This window comes from Asterias amurensis, chromosome 14, assembly GCF_032118995.1.
Source record: "Asterias amurensis chromosome 14, ASM3211899v1".
Lineage (NCBI taxonomy): Eukaryota > Metazoa > Echinodermata > Asteroidea > Forcipulatida > Asteriidae > Asterias > Asterias amurensis.
The window spans coordinates 7,243,047-7,266,504 of NC_092661.1; the positions used below are offsets into that span (position 1 = coordinate 7,243,047).

General features: G+C 37.8%; 1 protein-coding gene across 1 annotated transcript in view; it reads left to right on the top strand.

The window, feature by feature from the left end:
* The first annotated feature begins 4,052 nt into the window (after positions 1-4,052).
* The window catches only part of LOC139946985 (NADPH oxidase 4-like), a 28,733-nt gene continuing 9,327 nt past the window's right edge, over positions 4,053-23,458 (top strand). The window contains exons 1-8 of the mRNA XM_071944788.1: positions 4,053-4,989; positions 13,778-13,873; positions 16,816-16,926; positions 19,072-19,153; positions 20,755-20,852; positions 21,025-21,052; positions 21,630-21,702; positions 23,245-23,325. Coding sequence (XP_071800889.1) covers positions 4,810-4,989; positions 13,778-13,873; positions 16,816-16,926; positions 19,072-19,153; positions 20,755-20,852; positions 21,025-21,052; positions 21,630-21,702; positions 23,245-23,325 — 749 coding nt within the window. The 5' untranslated portion in view covers positions 4,053-4,809. The remainder of the gene's footprint in view (positions 4,990-13,777; positions 13,874-16,815; positions 16,927-19,071; positions 19,154-20,754; positions 20,853-21,024; positions 21,053-21,629; positions 21,703-23,244; positions 23,326-23,458) is intronic.

Sequence of the window (23,458 nt, forward strand, 5' to 3'; positions counted from 1 at the left end):
AGTGCGGACGGACGGTGGGAAAGTTAACCCGTCAGAATGTTACCCAGCGTCATGGTTAAGTTACCCAAAACATTAATCCAGTGCGAACACGGCTATAGACCATTTTAATATTTTATTTTACTTTTGAAATTAATTATAACTTCAAAAGTATAAAGAGAGATTTGTTTTCGAGGAGGAGTCTCTTGAGCGAATCCAGAGGCGTGCAACTAGATTTATATTAGGTCAACGATTTGGAGAAATGTCATATACCGACAGACTTTGTGCTTTAAAATGGTCTTCTTTATCAAGTCGCCGTAAAAGTTGGATGACCTCATTTGTTGTTAAGTGTCTTTTTTTTTACAATTGAATGTGAATCTGTTAATAAGAACATTGTTGTTAACCATAGATATGATAGCGCTTTAACATTCAAACATTTATTTGCCAGAACTCAATCTTTGCATTTGAGTGCTATCCACATATTTCCCAGGCTCAGGTCAGCTCTGCCAATCGAATTCCGCAATTGTGCCATTTTAACTTCTCTGCCATCCTTTTTAAAAGCTCTGAAGCATGAAGATAGTGTAGCTACAGCTCATATTTCTTAACTGGTCTTGTGCTTAATCCTTTTACAGTTTCATAACAACTATGCGCAATCCCACAATTTACTTTTAAGGAGTTAAATATTTATGTATATTTATTTATTTATTTGTTTGTTTATTTATTTGTTTACTTATTTTTGTATTTTTATATTTATTAATTTATTTGTTTATTTACTCATAAAATTATTTATTCACATATTATTTTTGATGGATTTTTCTTTTCTCTTTATAGATTTGGTCACTTACATTTAATTTGCATTCTACTTACATTATTTAAGTGTTTAGGAATGTTTCTGTTTGTTGTTAGTTTGTTTTTACACTGTGCAAGTTTCTCAAATATTTCACTCCTAAAACTGGTTCTATCTCAAATAGTCCATGCTTTATATTGCTTTTTGTTTCAGTTGCCAAATTTTGATGTACATAGACATGTTTTATTTATAGTTAACTTTTCTATCTTTTTGTACATGAATTGCTTTATACATATTTGATTACTCGTTTTATTACTGGTATTTATACAACCAGATGTGGGGAGGCAGGTCTATGGACCACAGTAATTATTTTGCTTTTGTTTCTCCTAGCCCATCTGGAAGTATTTTTTGTATTGTCATGTATTGTTGAAATGGCTGAATAAATAATAATGATAATGATAATGATAATGATAATGATAATGATAATGATAATGATAATGATAATGATAATGATAATGATAATGATAATGATAATGATAATGATAATGATAATGATAATGATAATGATAATGATAATGATAATGATAATGATAATGATAATGATAATGATAATGATAATGATAATGATAATGATAATAATAATAAATATAAGGACGTAGGGGGCTACAACTGCAGACATAGACCATAACACCATAATTTCCCATGTCTACTCAGAGTTAAAGTCACCTGGAAATAGAATTTTTTTTCTTTCAAACATAAGAGTATATGCTTACGAACAATAAAACATTTTTTTTAGTAAATTATTGTTTGTCACGATTTATACGTTTAAAAAATATATAAAGTTGTTTGGGGGGCTGACTCCGCCTACCCCTTTTGTGACGTCAATCGAGGCAGACTTTGCCTGCAATGCGTGTAGTAAACACACGTACAAAGTACATGTACGTCCAAGTCGTGAGTTGGTACATTTCAAAAAGTGTTTTTCTGCATTCAGCAGCAATACACCTGGTCGGCATTTTTTTTTTTTTTGAAACGTACAAACTCACGACTTGGTCCGTACATGTACTTTGCAATTGTGTTTACTCTACGCATTACAGGCAAAGTCTGCCTCGATTGACGTCACGAACAGCGCCCTCTCGGGTCGGGGTCTACTCTTAAATTTGTAAATAACATAAGAACTGATTTTTTTAAAACCTTAGTTAACTGTTTATTCACATTCCACTCATCAAAACACATATATTAGTGACAAAAGCTTTATTTTGAAAAAATACCACTTCCAGGTGCAAAGGCAATGGACACTAAGCCTGGACACTTTTGGTAATAACTAAAACATAACTATTAATAAAAACTTACTCGAAAGCATTGGAGAGCTGTTGATAGTATAGGTTTTCTCGGTCAATTTCGGAAAATGAGCAGCCAATTTAACCACCAGCCTATTCTATTTCGCACGAAATCGAATGCTACTAAAAAAGGGTCATTCGATTTCATTTAAAGCCATTGGACCCTTTCGGTACAGAAAAAAAAAAGTTCACAGATTTGCAAATAATTTACAGGGTTTACAGAAGGTAATGGTGAAAGACTTCTCTTGAAATATTAGTCCATGAAATGCTTTACTTTTTGAGAAAACGGTAAAACAATATAAATTCTCGTTAACGAGAATTACGGATTTATTTTAAAAACATGTCATGACACGGCGAAACGCGCGGAAACATGGGTGGGTTTTTCCGTTGTTTTCTCCCGACTCCGATGACCGATTGAGCCTAAACTTTCACAGGTTTGTTATTTGATATAGAAGTTGTGGTACACAAAGTGTGGACCTTGGACAACACTGTTTACCGAAAGGGTCCAATGGCTTTAAAGACTAGTCAAATCTACTTTTACGTCATTCGATTTAACAAAATAATCATTCAATTTAACAATTCATCGAAGCTGCATTCAAATTCGCAGGAGTGTTTTTGAGGCGTGTGTTTAGTCATTCAATTTCATTTTGAGGTAGTCAATTCTGATATTTGTGCAGTCTTAAAAACATTGTGATGAAACGGCTTTCTCTGAAGTAACGTAGTTAGTGAGAAAGAAGTAATTTTCCATGAATTTGATTTCGAGACCTCGACAGAATTAGATTTTGAGGTCCCGAAATCAAGCATCTGACAGCACACAGCTTCGTGTGACAAGTTTGTTTCCCTCTTCCATATCTCGCAACTCCGACGACCAATTGAGTTTTAGCAACATAACCCAAAAATATAATGTGCAGTTAAAACAAGAAGCCATTCGGAACACATTTTGGATGCACTGAGAATATTGAGCACAGTCTCCGACTAGATCAAGTAGTTCATTGAAGGGCAAGCAGTCACATGGACCTTGGTGAACGGCCACTGTTTTCATGATGGCAAACACAACCACGGACACCGAGTCACCTCAATTGTCTCCAATGAGCTTTCGCAAAAACATACAAAACAACCTTGAAGATTTGAGGGGATTGATGTCACAAGGAATCATGACAGCTTCTTTGGAATCACCTTGAACATCTGCCTCGAGTGAAAGAATTGGCAAGGCCAAGGCTACACCATTGTAAAAAAAATGTCTTCTTAGAAGCTATTATAAATAGTGACCGAGTAATGCGGTGGGAAGACTTCCATTGCTGTTGATCATTCATCTGTGGCTGATGGAAACAACCCGTAAAAAGGACGACTGAGGCCGGAGCGTTTTTTTTAACTCCTTATTTCAAGGATAAACTTAAACAAATGGGCCAAATAAATCGATGGCATATACATATTATTTTAAAGTCACATTCTTAATTAGGTTTTGTGCCGGTTGAATAATTGGTGTTTTGATTGTTTATAAATCTTGCTTTCAGACTTTTAAAGACATTTTGACTTGTAACAGTGCAATAATTCAACCTATCGGCATACTGTACATTGGTTTTGAAAGTGAAATAAACCAATATTGTATCATTTTTAGTGATAACTGTTTTTGTAGAAAGACCGTGGAACATAACAAGTAGGCCTAAAGAAAAACAATGAAGTGTTCGGAATGGGTGTGGAGACACGTTTTAATAGGCGAGAATTGTAAATTGTCAGCGCTTGGGAAGTAGGTGTAGGGGTGGGGCACCGATACCGACTCACTCGGAAGGGGGGGAATCCCCAATGACAGTGGTATAAAATAATAAAAACTTGCATTATATGTACATAACTCCAGGACAAACAACGGCAATAGTGCACTGTGAAAATTACATTATTGAAAGGAAAGGTTCGACCTCCATAGTTCAACCATGGAGGTAGTCAACCATGGTGACGTTCAACTTATTCCTATTTGCTGTCAGTCAACAACCTACGTATAGTAGGCCTACATGATCCATGCACTTGTGCATGAGTTCACCCACGGTACACGAAGAGCGCTCCTGCTTTATGCTGAACAGTATTTCTATAATTATTTACATAGCATACCGCAGACTAGCAGACGTGTCATTAAATGTCAATAGGGGTGTCTCATTTTAAACTGCCAACTACCGGTGTCTACTTTCATCAAAAACAATTACAGTTAACCCCCCTTCGAGTGTAAATGGTTTGGCCCAAGGTTACCCTGCTTGTTCACTTCCTTTGTTCTGAAGCAACAGTTCATTCATAACATTTATAAATCTCAAGGTGTATTTTTAGTTACATCCAATGCAATGATGTATTACGGCTCGTCTGCGTCGGTTCGTCATTCGTCCTCGCAACTCCCAGTCAGCTGATGGTCGGGTAGCGGCCGGCATTTACCGGCTCATAAACATCCTATTCACATCTTCACTGTCGGTCTATTCTCTGATAATAGCCGAAGGCGTTTAACTACAGTGGGTATGAAACTTAACAAACATTAACAATTGAAGATCAGCCTCCCTCCTTTCGCGAAGGACTAAGCAATGTGGACATTGTCAACACTTGGCGAAGCTGGACAGTGCTCAGTGACCATGATCTTCGATCTTGCTGGTCAGTTGCCAAGACGGACTGTGAAGGAGTAGGAACGAGATCAAAACTGCAGTCTTGGATTTTTATAAGAAGAGTGTATCGAGCATGAACCTGCTGGAGGGAGGTAATGAGCTCAGCTGCAACCGGCCTATGGCTCCCATCTCTGTGGACTACGCGCCGACGACGGGCAGGACTGTAACTAAGTGTCACCGCAGACCAGACACTACTAATCATTTCTCAACGTGTAGTTGGCTACGGAATGGCGGTTTCAAGTATTTTTTCCTGGTATGTATTGACGTCCAATGATTACATTTACACAGAATGAATGTCAAGACATTTTGTGATCTCAATTTATCGATGGTTTTAACAGTAAAGTCTTTCAGAAACAAAGAAAAGTAGATTATTTGCTCTTATAATTAATGGTGTCATGCGTGTCACCCACTATGCACCCGGCCCACCAAGGTTCTCGGGAGGGTGGTTGTTTGGGGGGGGGGGTACTCAATGATTAACTCCATCTCCAGCCTGTGTAGTGTAACCTTACTAGAACACAGATTATCAATGTCACATCTTTGTTCAAAATAATCAGTTTGACAGTTAGACCATGGTTAGGTAGAATGACTGTGACCATGGCTGTTTCCTTCCTCCATGCTACCGTTTGATTTTCACAAGGAATTCGGTAGTCACTATAGCGCTCAAAAAGACTATGAACATAAAAACTACTACATTAGTTGCGATAACGTAACCCTCCTGCCGTCGGCATGAGGGTTACGTTATTGCATCTAAAAAACTACATGACCTTTCGATACTATTTAGATAGAAATGAACGGGACAAGCTTAGGAAATACATGTACAAGAAAGTAATGGATGAGTGAATCCAGTAAAAAAGTAAAAAGGGGTATATTCCTAGTAGTAGTTGTGGTTGTGGGACAGGAAACCGTCGCGACGCTTCGGTCCCCATTAATACAGCTCAGGTTCTTTTTTTCAGCACTGAGCTTCTGTTTCTAAATACTCTTTGCAAACAATGGCCACTCTGAAGTGATGCAGGGAATGGCCAGGCAGATTGAAATAATGAACTATAGTTTATTGCTCCCTGGTTGACTGATTGAACCGTACAGTCCTTTTTACTTGTTATCTTCTGTCGCGTGTAATGTTTATCATACAGCTATATTCGGGTCACTTGATTGACAGTCAATCTTGATCCAACATAGCCAATGTTATTGTTTACTGCTTTAATTTGAAATAAACTCACGCTTAAAAACTTGATACAAGCACAACTATCCAGTTAATTTTTCAATTTTGGTTTTTAATCTTACCCAACCATCATGACATGATGTTGACATTTTTTCCGAACATCCGATTTCTTTTTAGTAAAAAAAACCCCCCACATTCAAGTAGGCCTAGTCATTAATTTGAAGGCTGCACTCAAAAGGTAGAAGACCGTATAGGCCCACATGTAGTAGGCCAACTTGACTCTGACAAAAAAAAAGAGCTGCCGTTACTTTCCATGCAGTTTGTGACAATTTTAAAGGGCCGAGTTTGGGTAGCCTATACTATATACTTTGAACGACAGTAATAAAATGTCTTATTTTCCTCGATGACCTAAATTCTTTAACAACAACCGAAACTACTATTTTCTCGGCCCCAATGATGTGGAATTGTTGTGATCGAGTATATGCAGTTCATGATCCGTCTTCCTCCATGAGATTGGGGTTGGGGGTCCTCTTGCCATAGCTCCTCTATGCCATTTTGCACTCTATATAGTGTATGCAGTTCATGATCCGTCTTCCTCCATGAGATTGGGGTTGGGGGTCCTCTTGCCATAGCTCCTCTATGCCATTTTGCACCCTATGTAGTGTATGCAGTTCATGATCCGTCTTCCTCCATGAGATTGAGGTTGGGGGTCCTCGTGCCATAGCTCCTCTATGCCATTTTGCACCCTATGTAGTGTATGCAGTTCATGATCCGTCTTCCTCCATGAGATTGGGGTTGGGGGTCCTCTTGCCATAGCTCTTCTATGCCATTTTGCACCCTATGTAGTGTATGCAGTTCATGATCCGTCTTCCTCCATGAGATTGGGGTTGGGGGTCCTCGTGCCATAGCTCCTCTATGCCATTTTGCACCCTATGTAGTGTATGCAGTTCATGATCCGTCTTCCTCCATGAGATTGGGGTTGGGGGTCCTCTTGCCATAGCTCTTCTATGCCATTTTGCACCCTATGTAGTGTATGCAGTTCATGATCCGTCTTCCTCCATGAGATTGGGGTTGGGGGTCCTCGTGCCATAGCTCCTCTATGCCATTTTGCACCCTATATACCAACTCTGCCTGCAAGATATCACTGGGGGGCAGGTCAGGTGTTATTATTTATAATACAACAACTTGGAACTCTCACTTTCGACCCATCATAATATCGAGAGTATAGCGGCTATAAATACCTGAACATTGTTTTGATTTAGTATTTTGTAATAAGGATTGACAGCTTTCCCAGCGTGTTTAGAATATTAACAATCAATGCAAAGCCCATGCAAGCAGAGGTCGGCCAGCATGAGTCATTTCTCCATGATGATATCGCCTTCTTGCTGAATGAAAGGCACTGGGCACCTTTGGTTTTCTCACTACAATTGTGTATCCCAACGTATGCATAAAATAACAAGTCTGTGAACTTGGACTCAGTTGGTCATCGATGAACAATGAAAGAAAAAACACCCTTATTGCACAGCACAAATTTGTGTGCTCTCGGTTTCATCATAAAAGGCTTTAGGAGTCTTTTAGTAATTGAGTGAGAAGTTATCTCTTTCTCTGTGAGAAACGGCTCCCTCTGACGTTTCAGCATGTTGCTTATTAGTTACCAAGTAAAGTTTTTATGATAACAATTATTTATGATTACCAATCCCAACGGTGTCCAGTGCCTTTATATCATACGATGCAATGTCGGAAAATCCACTCTCACACTGTGGCGACTATGCTTACACGTGGAAACATTTGACTTTGAAATATTCGCCGTGTCTTCGTACGCGTTGGTAACAAATACGAACTTATACGAAGATCGGTCAGTTAAGAAAGCGCTTCCTAAATTTCAGCGAATGTTGTGAAGACGGTCAATCGCTGTCGAATTTCGTAAGCATTGGTAAGCCATTGGTAAGCGTTGGCAACGTTGTTCGTAATGCTTCTCTCACACTAGGGAGAATATGCTAGCGAATGTTTAACAATCGCTCAAACTTCGCAACATTCGCCACAAATTCACTATACGTTCTCTAGTCATTCTCCACCTCCTTACGAAGATCGGTCAATTTATGCTGCTCTCATACGTCGAATATGCGAGCAAATATGCTATATAACGGAGGGAAGTATTTGACACTCGCTAAAACTTCGCAACGTTCGCCGTGTCTTCGAAAGCGTTGGTAACAAATTCGGAACGTACAAAAATTATTCCCCACCTCCTTACGAAGATCGGTCAATATTTACAAACCGGTTTCTAAATTTCAGCGAATGTTGAGAAGACGGTCATTCGCCGTCGATTTTCGTAAGATTGGTAACGTTGGTGAAGCGTGCGTAAGCGTTGGCAACATTGTTAAAGGCATTGGCAAGCGTTGGTAAACATTCGTTATATATTGGTAAGGAGAGGGCCGACCGAGTACGATCGAGGGTTGAGACCGAGATGAAAATATTCACTATACAACCGCCATTTTGGACGAAATCAACGCGAAATTAAAATATTCATCTTCACAAGGCCATTCGCCACCCTTAGTTTCAGCGAATGTTGTGAAGACGGTAATTCGCCACCGATTTTCGTAAGCATTGGTAAGCCATTTGTACTGTTGGTAAAGCGTGCGTATTGTGCGTAATATATTGGTAAGGAGGGGTTTAGGGACGACCGAGAACATATTCACTATCAAATCGCAACTTTTTGGCGAATTCATCGCGAATTTCAATATTAATATTCGCAAGAACTTTCGCCCAAGGGGGAGAGTAGCATCAAGGCATGTGTAAGGCGTTTGTAATTTTCGCCGGTTCTCCTCCTTTACGAATGTCTTACCACTGTTGTCAATGTTACAACAGCTTCACCAATACTTTGCCACTGTTACGGATGGCTTACCAATACTTTACCAATTGAGAGAGAATTTGCTTCGAACACTTGCCAATGTTTGAAAGCTTCCCAATGGATTGCAAATGCTGATGAACGGTTACCAATATTGTGCACGTGTCTTATTTTTTAAGTGCCATTAAAGGAACACGTTGCCTTGGATCGGTCGAGTTGGTCTTTGAAAAGCGTTTGTAACCGTTTTTTATAAAATGCATATGGGTAGAAAGATGTTGTAAAAGTAGAATACAATGATCCACACAAACATGCCTCGAAATTGCGTGGTTTTCCTTTTACCTTGTTGACTAACACGTCGGCCATTTATGGGGGTCAAAATTTTGACTCCCATAAATGGCCGACCATGTTAGTTCGCACAGTAGAAGGAAAACCACGCAATTTCGAGGCAAACTTGTGTGGATCATTGTATTCTACTTTTAAAACATCTTTCCAACCATATGCATTTTATAAAAAACGGTTACAAAGGCTTTTGTTTTGACCAACTCGTCCGATCCAAGGCAACGTGTTCCTTTATAAAAATTGCAAATGTCTTGCCAATATTGAGACAAATATTGCTTCCCGCAGGGAGGTGCCCAGAAAATAAGAGGCAGATTCGCTCTGCATATTTACACCAATCGCGGCCGCGTCGTCAAATAATTCGTAACGTAAAACAATGGCAAGGCATTGGCAACGTTGGTAGGACATTCGTATGTACATTCGTAACGTTTGCAAGCCCATTCGTAAGTATTCGTAACATTCGCAAGACATCCCTGCATTTATTTGAAAATGTTCGTAAGCTCATTCGCAACATTCGCAGCGTTCGTTATAGCTATTCGTATAAGGCATCGGCAGGCATAGCAAGCATCGGTAGGCGTAATATACTAGTAACATATTGGTAAGGAGTGGTCAAGGGACGACCGAGGGGTGACTGAGATGAAAATGTTCACCATCCAATCGCACAATTTGGGCGAATTCACCGCGAAATTCAAATATATATTCGCAAGATATTCCCCACATTGTGAGAGCAGCAGTAATGGCTATTTTCAAAGATTCGAAAACGATAACTATAAGCTTATTAAATGATTGAAGCTTTGTTGGCCTAAGGCCTTCCGTTGTCTAAAAACTAGAAATGAATATTGTCGGGATCCAAATCTCACACCCATCGGCCATGTGCCGTACAAACAACGTTGGATGTTACGTGCATATTTTGTGTATTGGCCGTGATGCATGAAAAACAGCGTCATCTGTCAAAATTCTTTCAGAGAAAGATTAAACTATAACACAAAACTTGTTTTCCCAACGAAAATCGGGTCGGGCGTTTTACCCAAACCGCTGACGTAAGTTCACCGTGTTTGTATGAGCATATGCGTCAATCTTGCACCCCCTTTTCGAAACTACGACTGTGGCTTAGTCCGCCTGGTTGCTCTGTAAGAAAACCACACGTTTTCTAAGTAACAGACACAGCCCAAGACCAAGACCAAGCCGTGGTTTCGAAAAGGGCCCAAAAGGCAGAATCGACCTGGATTCCGGGTCTAAGAACAAGAACCGGAATTCGAGCAGAAAGTCCAGAATTGAACCACGTTTCTTATTGACACTGGGTCAAACTGACACGGACTCCGGGTCGCGATTTTTATCCCCTAAACGACATTGCAATATTTTTCCCCTTTCCGTCAAAATTGGCTCTTTCCGGCAAAATTACGTCATAATGAAATTGGCCTGCTCTTTTACCAAATCATTGCAATGTCTTTTGGGGAAAACAAAAATTGCGGGACATAAAACACAAGGAGGGACAAAAACACAACTAAATTTCTTCAACATCCATATCTTCGGTGACACACAAACCACTTCATACGATGAGATGCTTATTACAGTCTATACGCATCAACAGAAGGTATTAAATTGTTAGCACAAAAACTGAAGGAAATGTGGTGCAACCAATACCCAATGCTAATTGAAGTCTCACAGCCCTTCATCATGAACACCAAAATGTATCTACACATTTTGTTCCCTTTCACGAAGGGCGGGGAGAGGCATGGGCTGTCTCTATACTATAGCATATACTATTGTATACTATAGTTTTACTACTGCAAAAAAATATCCGTAAAATTTACGGCACTTTACCTGGCAGCTAGTGCCAGGTAAAGTGCCGTAAGTTTCACATGTGAAAATGTTGTAAACTACCCCTTCAAGGCACATGTTACAAAACTTTCACCGTGAAATTAACGGCACTTTACCTGCTTGCAGCCTAGCTGCCAGGTAAAGTGCCGTAAATTGTACGGATATTTTGTACAGTTTGCACATCACAGTCCAAACACTGTATACCGTGATTTATTTTCAGCCATCGGGAAAGGGTCTCTAGTCTCGAGAAACAAAATTGGCCGATTTTTGAGGGCCTTGTTGACTTTTTCAACTCATGATCCCCAACCATGCGTTCTAAATTATAATGTTGCTTGACGTTTTAATTCAGAAACATCTGAGTTTAACTCAAAGTGCAGTAACAATGCCACTATTTCCCCTTACAATGATGTCTGTTTAAAAAACATTGCACTCCCATCGATTGGTTTGAAGTATAGATCATTAACCCTTGGCTGTTTCTCGAAGAAGTGTTGGTTCTGAGAAGAGCTGGTGTGTGGTCTCTTCTCAAAACACACTTCTCCCATAATTATAGTTGCACCTGCAATTTGATCCACGCTATGTAAATCTTCCAACATCGTTATTTGATATAATATTTCTAAACCCACATTACGTAACAGAGACGACATTATTACGTAACACAGTGGTCTCATCTAAAGCACGTGTTCCCACTGGACTCGACTTTTCTGTAGAGTGATTGGTTATTACTCAAAAATATTAACTTAAAAACCGACTTGGTAACGAGCATTGCATTGAAGAGCTATTGATAGTATTACAACATTGTGAGAAACGGTTCCCTCTGAAGTAGCATAAATTTTGATGGGGACACATGTTAAAGGGAAGGTATCAAAGTTGCGAGAAAATGATGAAAGAAAAAACACCATTGTTGGACGAATTTGTGTGCTTTCAGATAGGAATAAAAGACTTCTAGCTAGAAGTCTTTTATTATTTTAGTGAGAAATTACCTCTTTCTCAAAAACGACGGTACTTCAGAGGGAGTTGTTTCCCACAGTGTTTTATACTATCAACCTGCTCTCCAATGCTCGTTACCAAGTCAGTTTTTAAGTTAATATTTGTTTTGAGAAACTACCAAACGTGTACCTCCCCTTTAAACTGCCCCTTGTCAACTTACCACGACAGTCATAGGGTGCGTTCAGACACGGTACTAAAGTTGGTTTAACTCATGGTTCAACTCGATCGAGTTCAACTCAGTGTGTCTGAACGGATCTAAAGTTAGTCCGAATTGAGTTCAACCCACAAAATATAAACCGTCCAGGGAGGGGGTTTATCTTTAGACCGCTTCGGGTTTATCTTTTAACACTGTGTGTGGACAGAATAAAAAATACCACATCCGGTTTAACTCACAACAGGCGACCCATTGACCTCCGTAATCATTACGTAACACGGTGACCAATGAACAGGACAATAAACAGGACGTTAGAGTAACGGGTCGCGTTTTCTTTGACCTCTTAAAACCAAAGATAAACCGGATCGGGTTTAACTCAGTGCTGTCTGAACGCAAAGGGGTTTTATTTTTACGATCACCCCCTGCTGCTCGTAAAAGTTAAACCGGTTCGGGTCTAACTTAGTACGCTGTCTGAACATACCCATACTCATACTAAAGAACGAACAACAGTACTTTGTAAGTCCATAAGGCCTTGCTGGTGCCCGTGGGTTATTGACCGACGTTGTTGTCCCACAATACGTAAAGCTTGATGTGTAATCTGAGTCAAGTAATTTCTTTGCTCTTTAGTTCTCAATAAAAGCACAATTTAATTTAAGTTAAACCAACACTGACAAAACATTAATTCTTCAATAACAACTGAGATCAGCAATCAAAATAATCATAAGTGATATAAAGTGTATTTTACTTGTTCATTTATTCATTCTTTTTTAATTAAATTTTTGCATTTAATTGTCATTTTTGTTTATTTATGTTGTTTATACATGATTGTGTTGTTTACATATTTATTTATCGTTTTTTTGTCTTGTTTGTTTGTTTGTTTGTTGGTTTGTTGGTTTGTTGGTTGTTGTTGTTGTTGTTGTTGTTGTTGTTGTTGTTGTTTTTGTTGTTGTTTTTTTAAATCTGTGTCGCATCAGTATGATAGAATAGTTCTTTTCCAAAGAAAACCCCATATTTTGCCGATGGTTTCGCTCCTGTAATAGATAAAACCCATTGCCGAAGATACAGTTTTCAGTAATCTTGCCAGCTCAATGCCAGGACGTAGCATCGTAGTCTTGAGAGCATGTCAGACGAGCCGTCTAGACGAGACCCACTGCCAAATCAAGTTGACACTCTTCCGTTTCCGGAATCAACATTAAGCATTTCCATTTGCCATTTCAGCAGTGCACCCAAATACGCATGTACTATACATTTCTACGTTCTTTTCAAAGGACGTTTTTGTTTCCATCTGCGAGTGTTGCCGTTCTGTTCCTCAAAAGACCCCTGTTTTGCTACCCCCCCCCCCCCCCCATGTGTCCAGAGTCTCGAAAGGTTACTATCGTTGCAATTTAAATGAAAAGTAAACCATAGCCTAATTATCTAAAAAGTTTTCTTTTTATTATTCAAGTGAGCTTGAACAGAACTAATACACGAAACCAGTGTGACAGGTATAAAACATTCTCCTTTATTTGTCGGTTCAATAAACATTTTAGTCAATTTCTTTAGCTAAACATTTTGAAAAAAAATATTTCGGTGTTAAGATATTAGAAACTTATAAAGCCTCATTTGATAAGTGCAGTTTTTCGTATGCAACATGTTAATTGCCTTAGAACTAGAAATTGCTTTCTACTTTGTAAAAAAAAAAACACACTGGTGCCAGCCATGTGAAGACTAAAAGGCAACTTGTTTGTGTTTTGTCATAGGTGACATGGACGGGCATCAATTTTGCAGTGTTTTGGTGGAGCTACATGCAATACAAGATGGAAGCCAAGTATTACTACTTGCGTGGTATTCTAGGGGTAAGCACACAGGTTAAGTGTCAACTTCTTGTTACACGGCTATTATATATAGCAAAATTAAAGATTGGTGTAAACATTTTTATGAAGGTTTTATTCAAATTACTACAGAGATACAACTAAATTCTACAAGTCATTTCATCAAACGAAACTTGTTCAATGTCGAGAAATCACGTAATAATTACCAGTGTATGTTTTGTGAGAGATTTTGCGCACAGAGCAGATTTTTATTCTATTTGTTGAATTAAATCAAAACTCTAAGACATCTGGGTTTTTTGAACCGGACGAGTGTTGCCTGGAATTATTAAAGTAGTTTAAATTAAACTGATAAAAAATTATTTCCATTTCGCTTGTTGACAATAGGCATACAAATTAACATTAAATCACGAAATAACATACTAAATAACTCTAGGGAAATGCCCCGATAGTGCTTGCCCAGATAGTGCTTGTGTTGGGAAGCCTATGTAAATGGACAGGAAAGTTACATTTTAATGAATATTCAGAAATACCTCAGGTAGTTTCGCTATTCCTATTGGTGGAGAGCGCGTCACGTGGGTGTGTATAAACCTTTGTTTATGATCAGTAAAAAGTGTTGAAACATGGGCGTGCACGCGAGCTTGCACCGGTGCTTATATAAGACAGTTTCTTCATTCCTATTGGTCGAGAGCAACGGCCGGGACAGTTGTGTACTTTAGACATTATACGCGCGACGCGCACAGCATTCCCTTATAAGGAGTTCTTTACCCGAGGGCGGCGGAGGGCCTTAACCATTTCATAGCTGGAGGGGTGTTGTGCTGAAAGAAATCATTGAACAATTAAAAAATTCCCATTTATTTTACTTGTTGACCAAAAGTGTTGATGTTTTTTGACCGAAATGGTATTTAGGAATGGGAATCAAAGTGTGTTGAATCGGTTTTCAACTAGTCGTCAAGAACCAGGCCTCGTTGGGATGAAACCGCTAGTTGAAAACCTCTTTACCACACATTGATTCCCTTATTTATTTGTTTATTTATTTATTTAAACAAACAAATATATAAATATTAAATTTGTGTTTGTTTTTGTATTCATGTAGGCCTATTATTTATAATATGTTGTTGACACCAATCGTCAACATTTCATAATACTTGGTTATTGGCACTCATGCTGTCATCGCAACGTTACCTGGTAACGTTTAGTTTCAGTGTCCGGTCATAAGACAGATAATTTAACTATGCTGCAATTGATGGAGTGGGCGCTGAAACTAATACTTTTGTTCCTGGTAAATATTCACGTTTCAGACTAGACAAAGTCTAGCAGTAGAGCACCTTCAAAGTTTGAACACATCCTCTTGAAGTAATGTCTTTGTGCGGATTGTTTGTTCACGTCACGTTCGGCATGAATCTGGAAAGTGCAGTTGTAATGTTCACTTCGAACCCATAAGGCATCAGTGCAGCAACACAAAGCAGTGACTATGGGCCAGATAAATAAAAACTAGCATATGCTTTTACTAGTCTTTTACTTAAATCCTTATAAATAAAAGTAAGCCTTAATATTGCTAGTAATTGGTCGAACTAGTAGGTAAAATCAATGCTTGAGGGACTCTTCTTATTGAGATGTAAATAAAACCGACATTTTACTATTACCTGATAGTTTCACAAGATACTGGGCCGTGTAAAGGCCAGCATTAACAAAAATGTCGATAAGTTTAAGATCAGGCATGAGAATTTTCTCAAATCTCTATAAATAACCTTTTACTGGAAAAACACCATTTACTTGAACGGATTAGTAAGTGGTCGGAGAAAAGCACAATAGCGGGATATTCAGGAGTATAACAATAGAGGCATGGACTCGCTGATCAATAGCGATTAACTGAAATGCAGGCGGGGCAGTTTCCACTTAGTTTAGTTTTTGATGGCGGCAGTGGCTATGAGGAAACAGTCAGCCTCTCCACGCCAGAGCTCCAGAGATTGGTTCTTTTAGAGCAATTAAAGTACACAACAAATGTATAAGTAACATTTATAGTTGGATCATTAGGCCAAGGGAAATATAACCCTTTAATACTGACCCGATACCGAGCCATATGCAACACTGTTGTTCAAGTAAAATATCAAGCTCCTCATACAGTAGCTTGTAAAAATACAAGTAATTGCTACAGTATGTTAGTAAAATGTCGTTTTTATTTATATGTCTATAAGTGAAAGGTAATCCAGCGAGCAAAATGTTCATGCCCGATCTTTTACTTTTCTGTCTTCTTGCTAATGCTGGACCTTTAACTTGATAAGTAATTGCTAGTTTTTATTTATCCGGCCCATTGAGAGCGAAGTTGCACCTTAAAAAAAGAAAAGTAAAAAAAAATAGGCACATAGTCTTGCCGTTATGAACATGATATTTTAATTATGGCTGGCTCAAATTGTAAAGAGAGTTTTCGGTGTTTCAGAAACAAAACCTGACTCATGAAACCAAACATTTGAATCAGTATCTGACATGTTACAATAAAAACCCTTATTTGATGATTGAACTTCGCAAATGTAAAAAGGACAACATTTTGTTTTGTCCTCATCAGACAAACCATTCGTGCCAGACTTCTTTTTAAATTATTTTGATTGTATGTTTTCTGACGACCTTGGATTTGGGCTACAGGCAGCACAGAGTGCAGTTTCGTTTAGTTATCAGGGAAATGCAAAGTTTAAATAGGAAAGCACTTTTATTACAAAAGTGATAATATTTTATTCAACTTCTTCGGTATGAATTGGCCCTATAGTATTGTCCAAGTCAACACAGCATGCGAGCTGTTTCTATTTGCGACATTAGCAGTCAAGCGCAAAAACACTGACAAATTAAAACGTGATTTTTAATAAACAGATTACTTTTCAATATTATGCAAATGATACCTTTATACCAATGTCTAGGTTCCCTACACCTGCTTGGATGATACCATATTGTTTAACATTGATTTCGTTTTGCAGCTTGGGCTTTGTTTTTCGAGGGGTTCAGCAGCCGTGCTTAATCTTAATTGTGCTACAATCTTGCTACCAATGTGCAGATGTGTGCTGTCACTGATCAGGAGTTCTAAACATGTAAGTTATATATACGATCCACGGAACTATTTGGGATTATACATACAATACTTTCAATATGAGAGTGTTTTATGATTGGGGATGAGGAGCCATACGTCAATACTAGATACCTTGTGCTGAGTCTGTGGTCAAGGAAATCTAGAAGTGATATAGACCTTTCATTAGAAAGTCCTTCATGTTATCATCGGCAGGGATCGTGACTGTTTTAGGGGATGGCATCTCGGCTTGTTATTTTATCCCTAATCTGCCAATGATATGCATTTGAATCGGAACATTGTGAAAAAACTGTGTCATGTGCACCTTATCTATGTTTAATCCCACCGCTGCAACCAAACATTTAAAGTTTTGGTGCAGCGAAAATGTATTTTAATTTTTGCAGACGGAAAATAACTCGAGAAAGTGCGCCCTGTAAGAGTTTCTCGAAGTACCGTATGTCTCTTTTTCTGAAATGTAACTTATTATCTGCCCAACAACGCACGTAACCCGCCGCTTACGGCTACAGGAAGATTTTATTATTAATCGGAACATTCGCAGGACGTTGATGATATTTACCGGCATTTAGCGATGTATTTACAAACATTTAGAAACGAACATTTACCCCCCGCCCCCCCCCCCCAAAAAAAAAAACACCCCCAAAACCACCCAAAAACGATCACATATTCACTTTGCTGAACAATTTTATGAATACTCATTGAGCGTGTCGCGCGTACGGTTTGTTTTGTTGTCTGAATGTTAATGTTTGAAATGATATGATGGGAATGTTTTATTACAAAATACATCAGTAGGCCTATCTTTATCATAAAAAATATCAGATGGCACCCTTACAAAATTAACCCCTGCGAAGATTAAAAGAAACAACGTCGCAGTTAGTTGCAAAACACATCGTTTTCATTTACATCGTCCTTTTAAAAAAATTCTTTACAACGAAATTAAACAAAATGGTAATAGTTTTTCTTTCAAAGGGCGCTCGAGTGTGAATGTATGTGCATGTAAGTTTCTGGGTGTTTTATGCTGTTATATGAAGTTGTGCAAGTGTGTTGCCTTCACAGTCAGCAGTCTAACCATCATTAATCATGCATGTAATAAATGCCACTAAATCTGAGTACAATGCCAACACTCGTCTTAAAAATAAGACCACAAAAGAGGTCAGACAAAGTGGTTTACGTTTAGTGACTAGTTCATTGCTAATCGTGCTTAAAGAATGTTAACCTTCCTGCAGTGTAATGTGTACGTTATGATACCGTAGTATTTTCTTGATTGATTGTTAATGTCCTTGATCATCGTGTCTTTCACTGTGGTTCTTACGGCGTCACCGCTAAAACCAACACGGACAATTAGAATCAAAAGTTCACGGGTACTGGATGGTTGCAACCGGTTGTCACAAACAATCTAAACACACAAACTTAATACAATTTAAACAAATGATGTATTTTTTTCTGAGAAAATTTACATTCATGACCATAAAAGTGCTGTGGAAAATAGTTTGGTTGAACAAAATACCAAATACAATTTGTGTGGCATCATCTATTCAAAGAAATAAGAAGGTCTTATATTTTTGCATAATCATTTTGAGAAGTCATTCAAACATCACGTGCTTGAAGATGTCACCGTTTCGGGACTATTTCAGTGACTTACTGACTTCTTCAAAACACTTGAACCTTTATAAATAACGAAAATGTTTTTGTTTGTTTTTATTATTGTAAGTTCCTTTTATTTATGGCATGCATGGTATTTTATTACGGTTGCAAGTAGCGTGACCAATTTGGTTCGGTTCTAAATGGCAAAGGAACGAAGTAGCTGACATCCAGCGAGTCAAATTATCTAATGGTCAGGGTCAGGGTGGGTGCTCTATAGATGAAATACGGAACAAGTCTTATGGAAATTAACGGGTATCGTACGCTTATATAGCATGGAGCTCTACCTCCATGCTTATTTTACCTTTTCATATTTTATGTGTTGCTGTACAATAGGATTGTAAATTTCATGTATTTTTATATACTTGACGAATAAATAAACCATTAAATTCAATTCAATTCAATTCAATAGTAAGCCCCTTTTCGTGTGTCCTTTATCAAATGAAGTACTTGGTGTCACTCAATAATAATGACAGGAATGGTCTGTTAATTCAAAAATCTGCTCCCATAGGTCCACCGAACCACAAGGAAATGCTTGGACAGAAGTCGATTTGTACACATCGTTATAGCCGTCTTCATTTGTGCAGGAACAGGTAAGTCAGTTCCGTATGTTTCAAAAGGCATTGGTTTTCTTTTGAATGACATTTTAACGGGTTGTTAAACCAAGGGCTATTATCACAACCATATACAATAGGTGTTCATTTAGAATGAAAAAGCAAGGTCGCAAAGGATAAATAGTGTGCTTGTTTATAGGCTATCACAATAAAGCAATTAAAGTTGTCTCACCAGCACGCCATGTTTGGATCATCACAAACACGCAAAAAAGAAACGAAATGGACCTTTTATGAGCTTTTTTTTGTTTCCAATCAAAAACCTCACTAGAATTATCCTGTTGTGAAATTTTTAATCTAACATTAACATTGATTTGAATTGAATTGTTTATTCGTCAAGTAAACAAAAACAAAAACATGACTTTTAAACTCCAATTGTTCAATAACATAAAGACTAGCCCTACTCTCAGTTAATGTGACTATTAGGGTATTAGGCCAAATAAAAGTAAAAACATGCTTAGCGTCCCCGATCGCTCCCTTTTGAGAGGCCGCCTAGGCTTTTTCTGTTTTGTTTTTAACAACAAAAAGATGATATATTTTAACGATCTCAGCAAAAAATCATGTTGAAAAATAATAGCTCAGCCATTTGATTAAAAAATGTGTTGGGCGGCCATTCAAAACAAACAAAAAATCCTCCTACCTTAAAAAAAAAAGGAGGACACTTACCATGTTTTGTTTTTGATTTGGCCTTATCTGTCTTTCGTCAGAACTATAAATGGTTTAATTGAATGTCAAAAGTAGTTGTTATTAGTCAGTTGGTTCTCCTACTTCTAGAAACTATAATCATGGAGTGGAGGAAGGAAGCTATAAGGCTCCCTGTGAGCCTTAACTCCTACAATCAACAAACATACAACAGTCATTCCAAACTTGAACCTTTCTTTCAAGTGCTATAAGTACAGTGGCGCCGTCAAGTCACACTCATAATTGTAAATTTTCTACTCCTTTTATTTTGACATTAATAGAGTTGTGTATCATTATTACTCGAGATTACTTTCGACCCTATGTCTATGAATTTGCCCTCTGACCTTCGAGTTTTGAGTTGGGTGTCTCACAATTTGATCTATTGTCAGAAACGTTTTAAAAGGGTCAGATGGTGGGTGGTGAGTCCATGCATACAAACTGACAGCTTGACTCATAAGACATAAACACTTTCTGTAATTTCTTGTCTTTAAAGGCACTGCATACACTTTTGATTGTCAAAAAAAAGTATTATAACTTGGTGTATCCAAACATAATTTGGCATAAAATAACCAACCTGTGAACAAATTGGGCTCAACGGCGTCATCGAAGTTGCAAACAAATAATGAAAGAAAAACACCCTTGTTGCACCAAGTGAGAACACTGTTTTTGACAATTGCCAAGTACCTTTAAATGCTATTGCACTAGTTTTGGCAATGTTTCAGCTGTTTGTTTTCTTGCAGAACTTGAAATATTTTGTATATGATTATGTAAGCAATAGGCACTATTGTTTGTAATCAACAAAAGTTTCATATTATTGATCAGAATCAAACTAATAAATTTGTTGTAATATAAAAATTACAAATCTACTTGTTATCACAATTATCTGTGCTTGTTCTTTGCAGCTGTTCACTGTGTTGCTCATTTCTTCAATGCTGTACATTTCTCCAATCGTTTCAATGTTAATATTCCAGATGTAAATGTAGCGCAGTATCTCGGTGAGGTGGGTTTTGGTTTCTTTTTGCAAACAATAAAACTAATCATTTCACTATTTTTTTTGTTAGTTCAAATAATATACACATTACTCCCAGAGTTGAGGGTATTCAAACTGCTTATTTTTTGTTAAATTGTTAGTTATTTAATATTTAATTATTGCATTTTTCTCTTCTACACAGAACCCTTGCAGGATAATTTTCACAACAGGTGCGTCAAATATAATTACATCATTGTCATTTTGAATTTATTTCCCTCTTTCAGAAACAAAACAAACCAATACAAACAGCCCCACAACATTAATAAAATTGAAGGTCAACTGTTCAATTGTTCACATGTGTACTTAACATAAACAATAGTGTATGTTTGTTTGTTTGTTTGTTTGTTTGTTCATTCGTTCGTTCGTTCGTTTGTTCGTTCGTTTGTTCGTTCGTTCGTTCGTTCGTTTGTTCGTTCGTTCGTTCGTCCGTTCGTTCGTTCGTTCGTTGGGGTGTTGGTGTGTTTGTTTGTTTGTTTGTTTGTTTGTTTAGAAGTTTGTTTGTTTGTTGGAGTGTTGTTGTTGTTTAACGCTTTTGGGTGGAGGGGGTAATTTTTAGTGCCATAAATAATTACCAACTGTGTCCTAATATTGCTAACCGAACCCCTTTGTTAACTTTGATTTTGATGGTTGTGGAAACAGTGTTTGAAACTGAATAAAATTGGTTTTCTTGTATAGACCTTGGATATAGACCTTTGGCACTGTTGGAATGATGTTTGATTGTCTGTATATTGTTTTATTTTGTTACAGTGCCTGGAATAACAGGCTGCCTTATGCTCATTATATTGGCGGCAATCGTCCTAACGTCCTGCCGAGCTGTAAGGTAACTAGGAAAAGCCAGCTGGACACAATTTCCTAATTATTTATATATTTTAACTGCTAAAGGCACTGGACACTATTGGTTATTACTCAAAAAAATTGTAAGCATAAAAACTTACTTGGATAACGAGCCACGGAGAGCTGTTGAAAGTATTAACAATTAGTGAGAAACGGCTCCCCCTTAAGTAATGTAGTAATGTTTTGAGAAAGAGGTAATTTCTCACTCGAATATTCTGGCCACAAGCCTTTTATTTGTGCATCAAGGGTGTTTTTTCTGTCATTATTCTCTTGCAATTTGATGACCAATTGAGTCAAAACTTGCACAGATTTGTTATTGTATGCATAATTTGGGATACACCAGGTGAGAATACTGGTCTTTGACACTTACCAAAGGTGTCCAGTACCTTTAAGCAGGCAAAGTTGCTTAGCACAAGAGCAATCAGCAGGCAGTGTATATGTGATGTCCCACATAGCTTTTATGAAAGTTTTTGAAGTTGTGTCCTGGCCTAAAAAAGGACTTGCTTAAAAATGTATTAAGAATATATGTGAAATGATCTCGACTGTGCTAGTTTCAAAAGTACCAGTAGTTTAAGTGTTATCTGAGTAATCATGCTTACATGGATTTTAAATAATATGACAATCAAGCAATTGGTATGTGGCCCAAGGTCTTCAAATGCTAAATTCTCAGACTGGTCAGAAGTGGATAATTAATAGTAAGACTAGGTTCTTATATAGCGTTTTATCACACCCTAGGGGCTTATTAAAGAACTTAGTAATTTTCCCTGCAAGGTATGTGGAGCTATGTTTTGAAGTATGAGACCTCCTTCATAGCACCATGTACCGATTTACAAGGTGCTGTGGCGCAATATGCCTACAACTATTAAGGGTCCTCAAGATACTTTGTAATCTGTGAGTTCTCAAATGTTAGCTCTAATCAACCAATTTTGCTTGATAAACACAAGTCCAGAACTTTGCAAGTTTATGGTGTGACAAATCTCTAAAACAACTTAATAAGGTTTAATTGAACTCGATGGGCAGCCTTCTTAATTGAGACACCCCGCGTTTACTGTTGATGAAATCAAATCAACCACAGGGCATCCTGTGGCTCATTCAATCATGTGGTCAACTCAAGGGAATAATTGCTCATTGTTGGGAGGTATAGTCTCGCTCCAGATTTTGTTTTTGCCAAAAGTATAATACATCAATGTGTTTGCAAAAGTAAATTCATTCCCATTCTCTAGTTTTCAATGAAAATAACATCCAATAATTAAAGAGATGGCCCCGTTGCCCCTTTGCCCCTTTGCCCCTTCAAAAGTGTCTCATAGACTTCAATATTTTCCAGTAAGTGTCCTTGAAAAAATGAAAATGACTTTGCTCGCTCAAATATTAAATTCCAGTCATGCAGCCACAAAATGTTATGTTTAAGTGCATATTTTGCTGTTTCCTGTTCGCTTGGAACAAAATACTCTCTACAACTATTTATTTTCTGTTCTTGTTTAGGGATTGCCTGACATTCTATGTGACATTTCTTTACTTTACATCACAGGACATCAAGACACGAGTTGTTCTGGTACTGCCATCAATTTTTCTTTGTGTTCTATGCACTACTTATAGCCCACTCATTAGGGTAAGTGAAGTTTCAAATTCATTGTTATAATGGTTTTCTACAGAAATTTGACAGATTTGTCATCAATTAATTTGAGTCATGATTTGATAGGTATGATAGTCGATGAAATTGGTTGGGACCATTCCACTGTAGT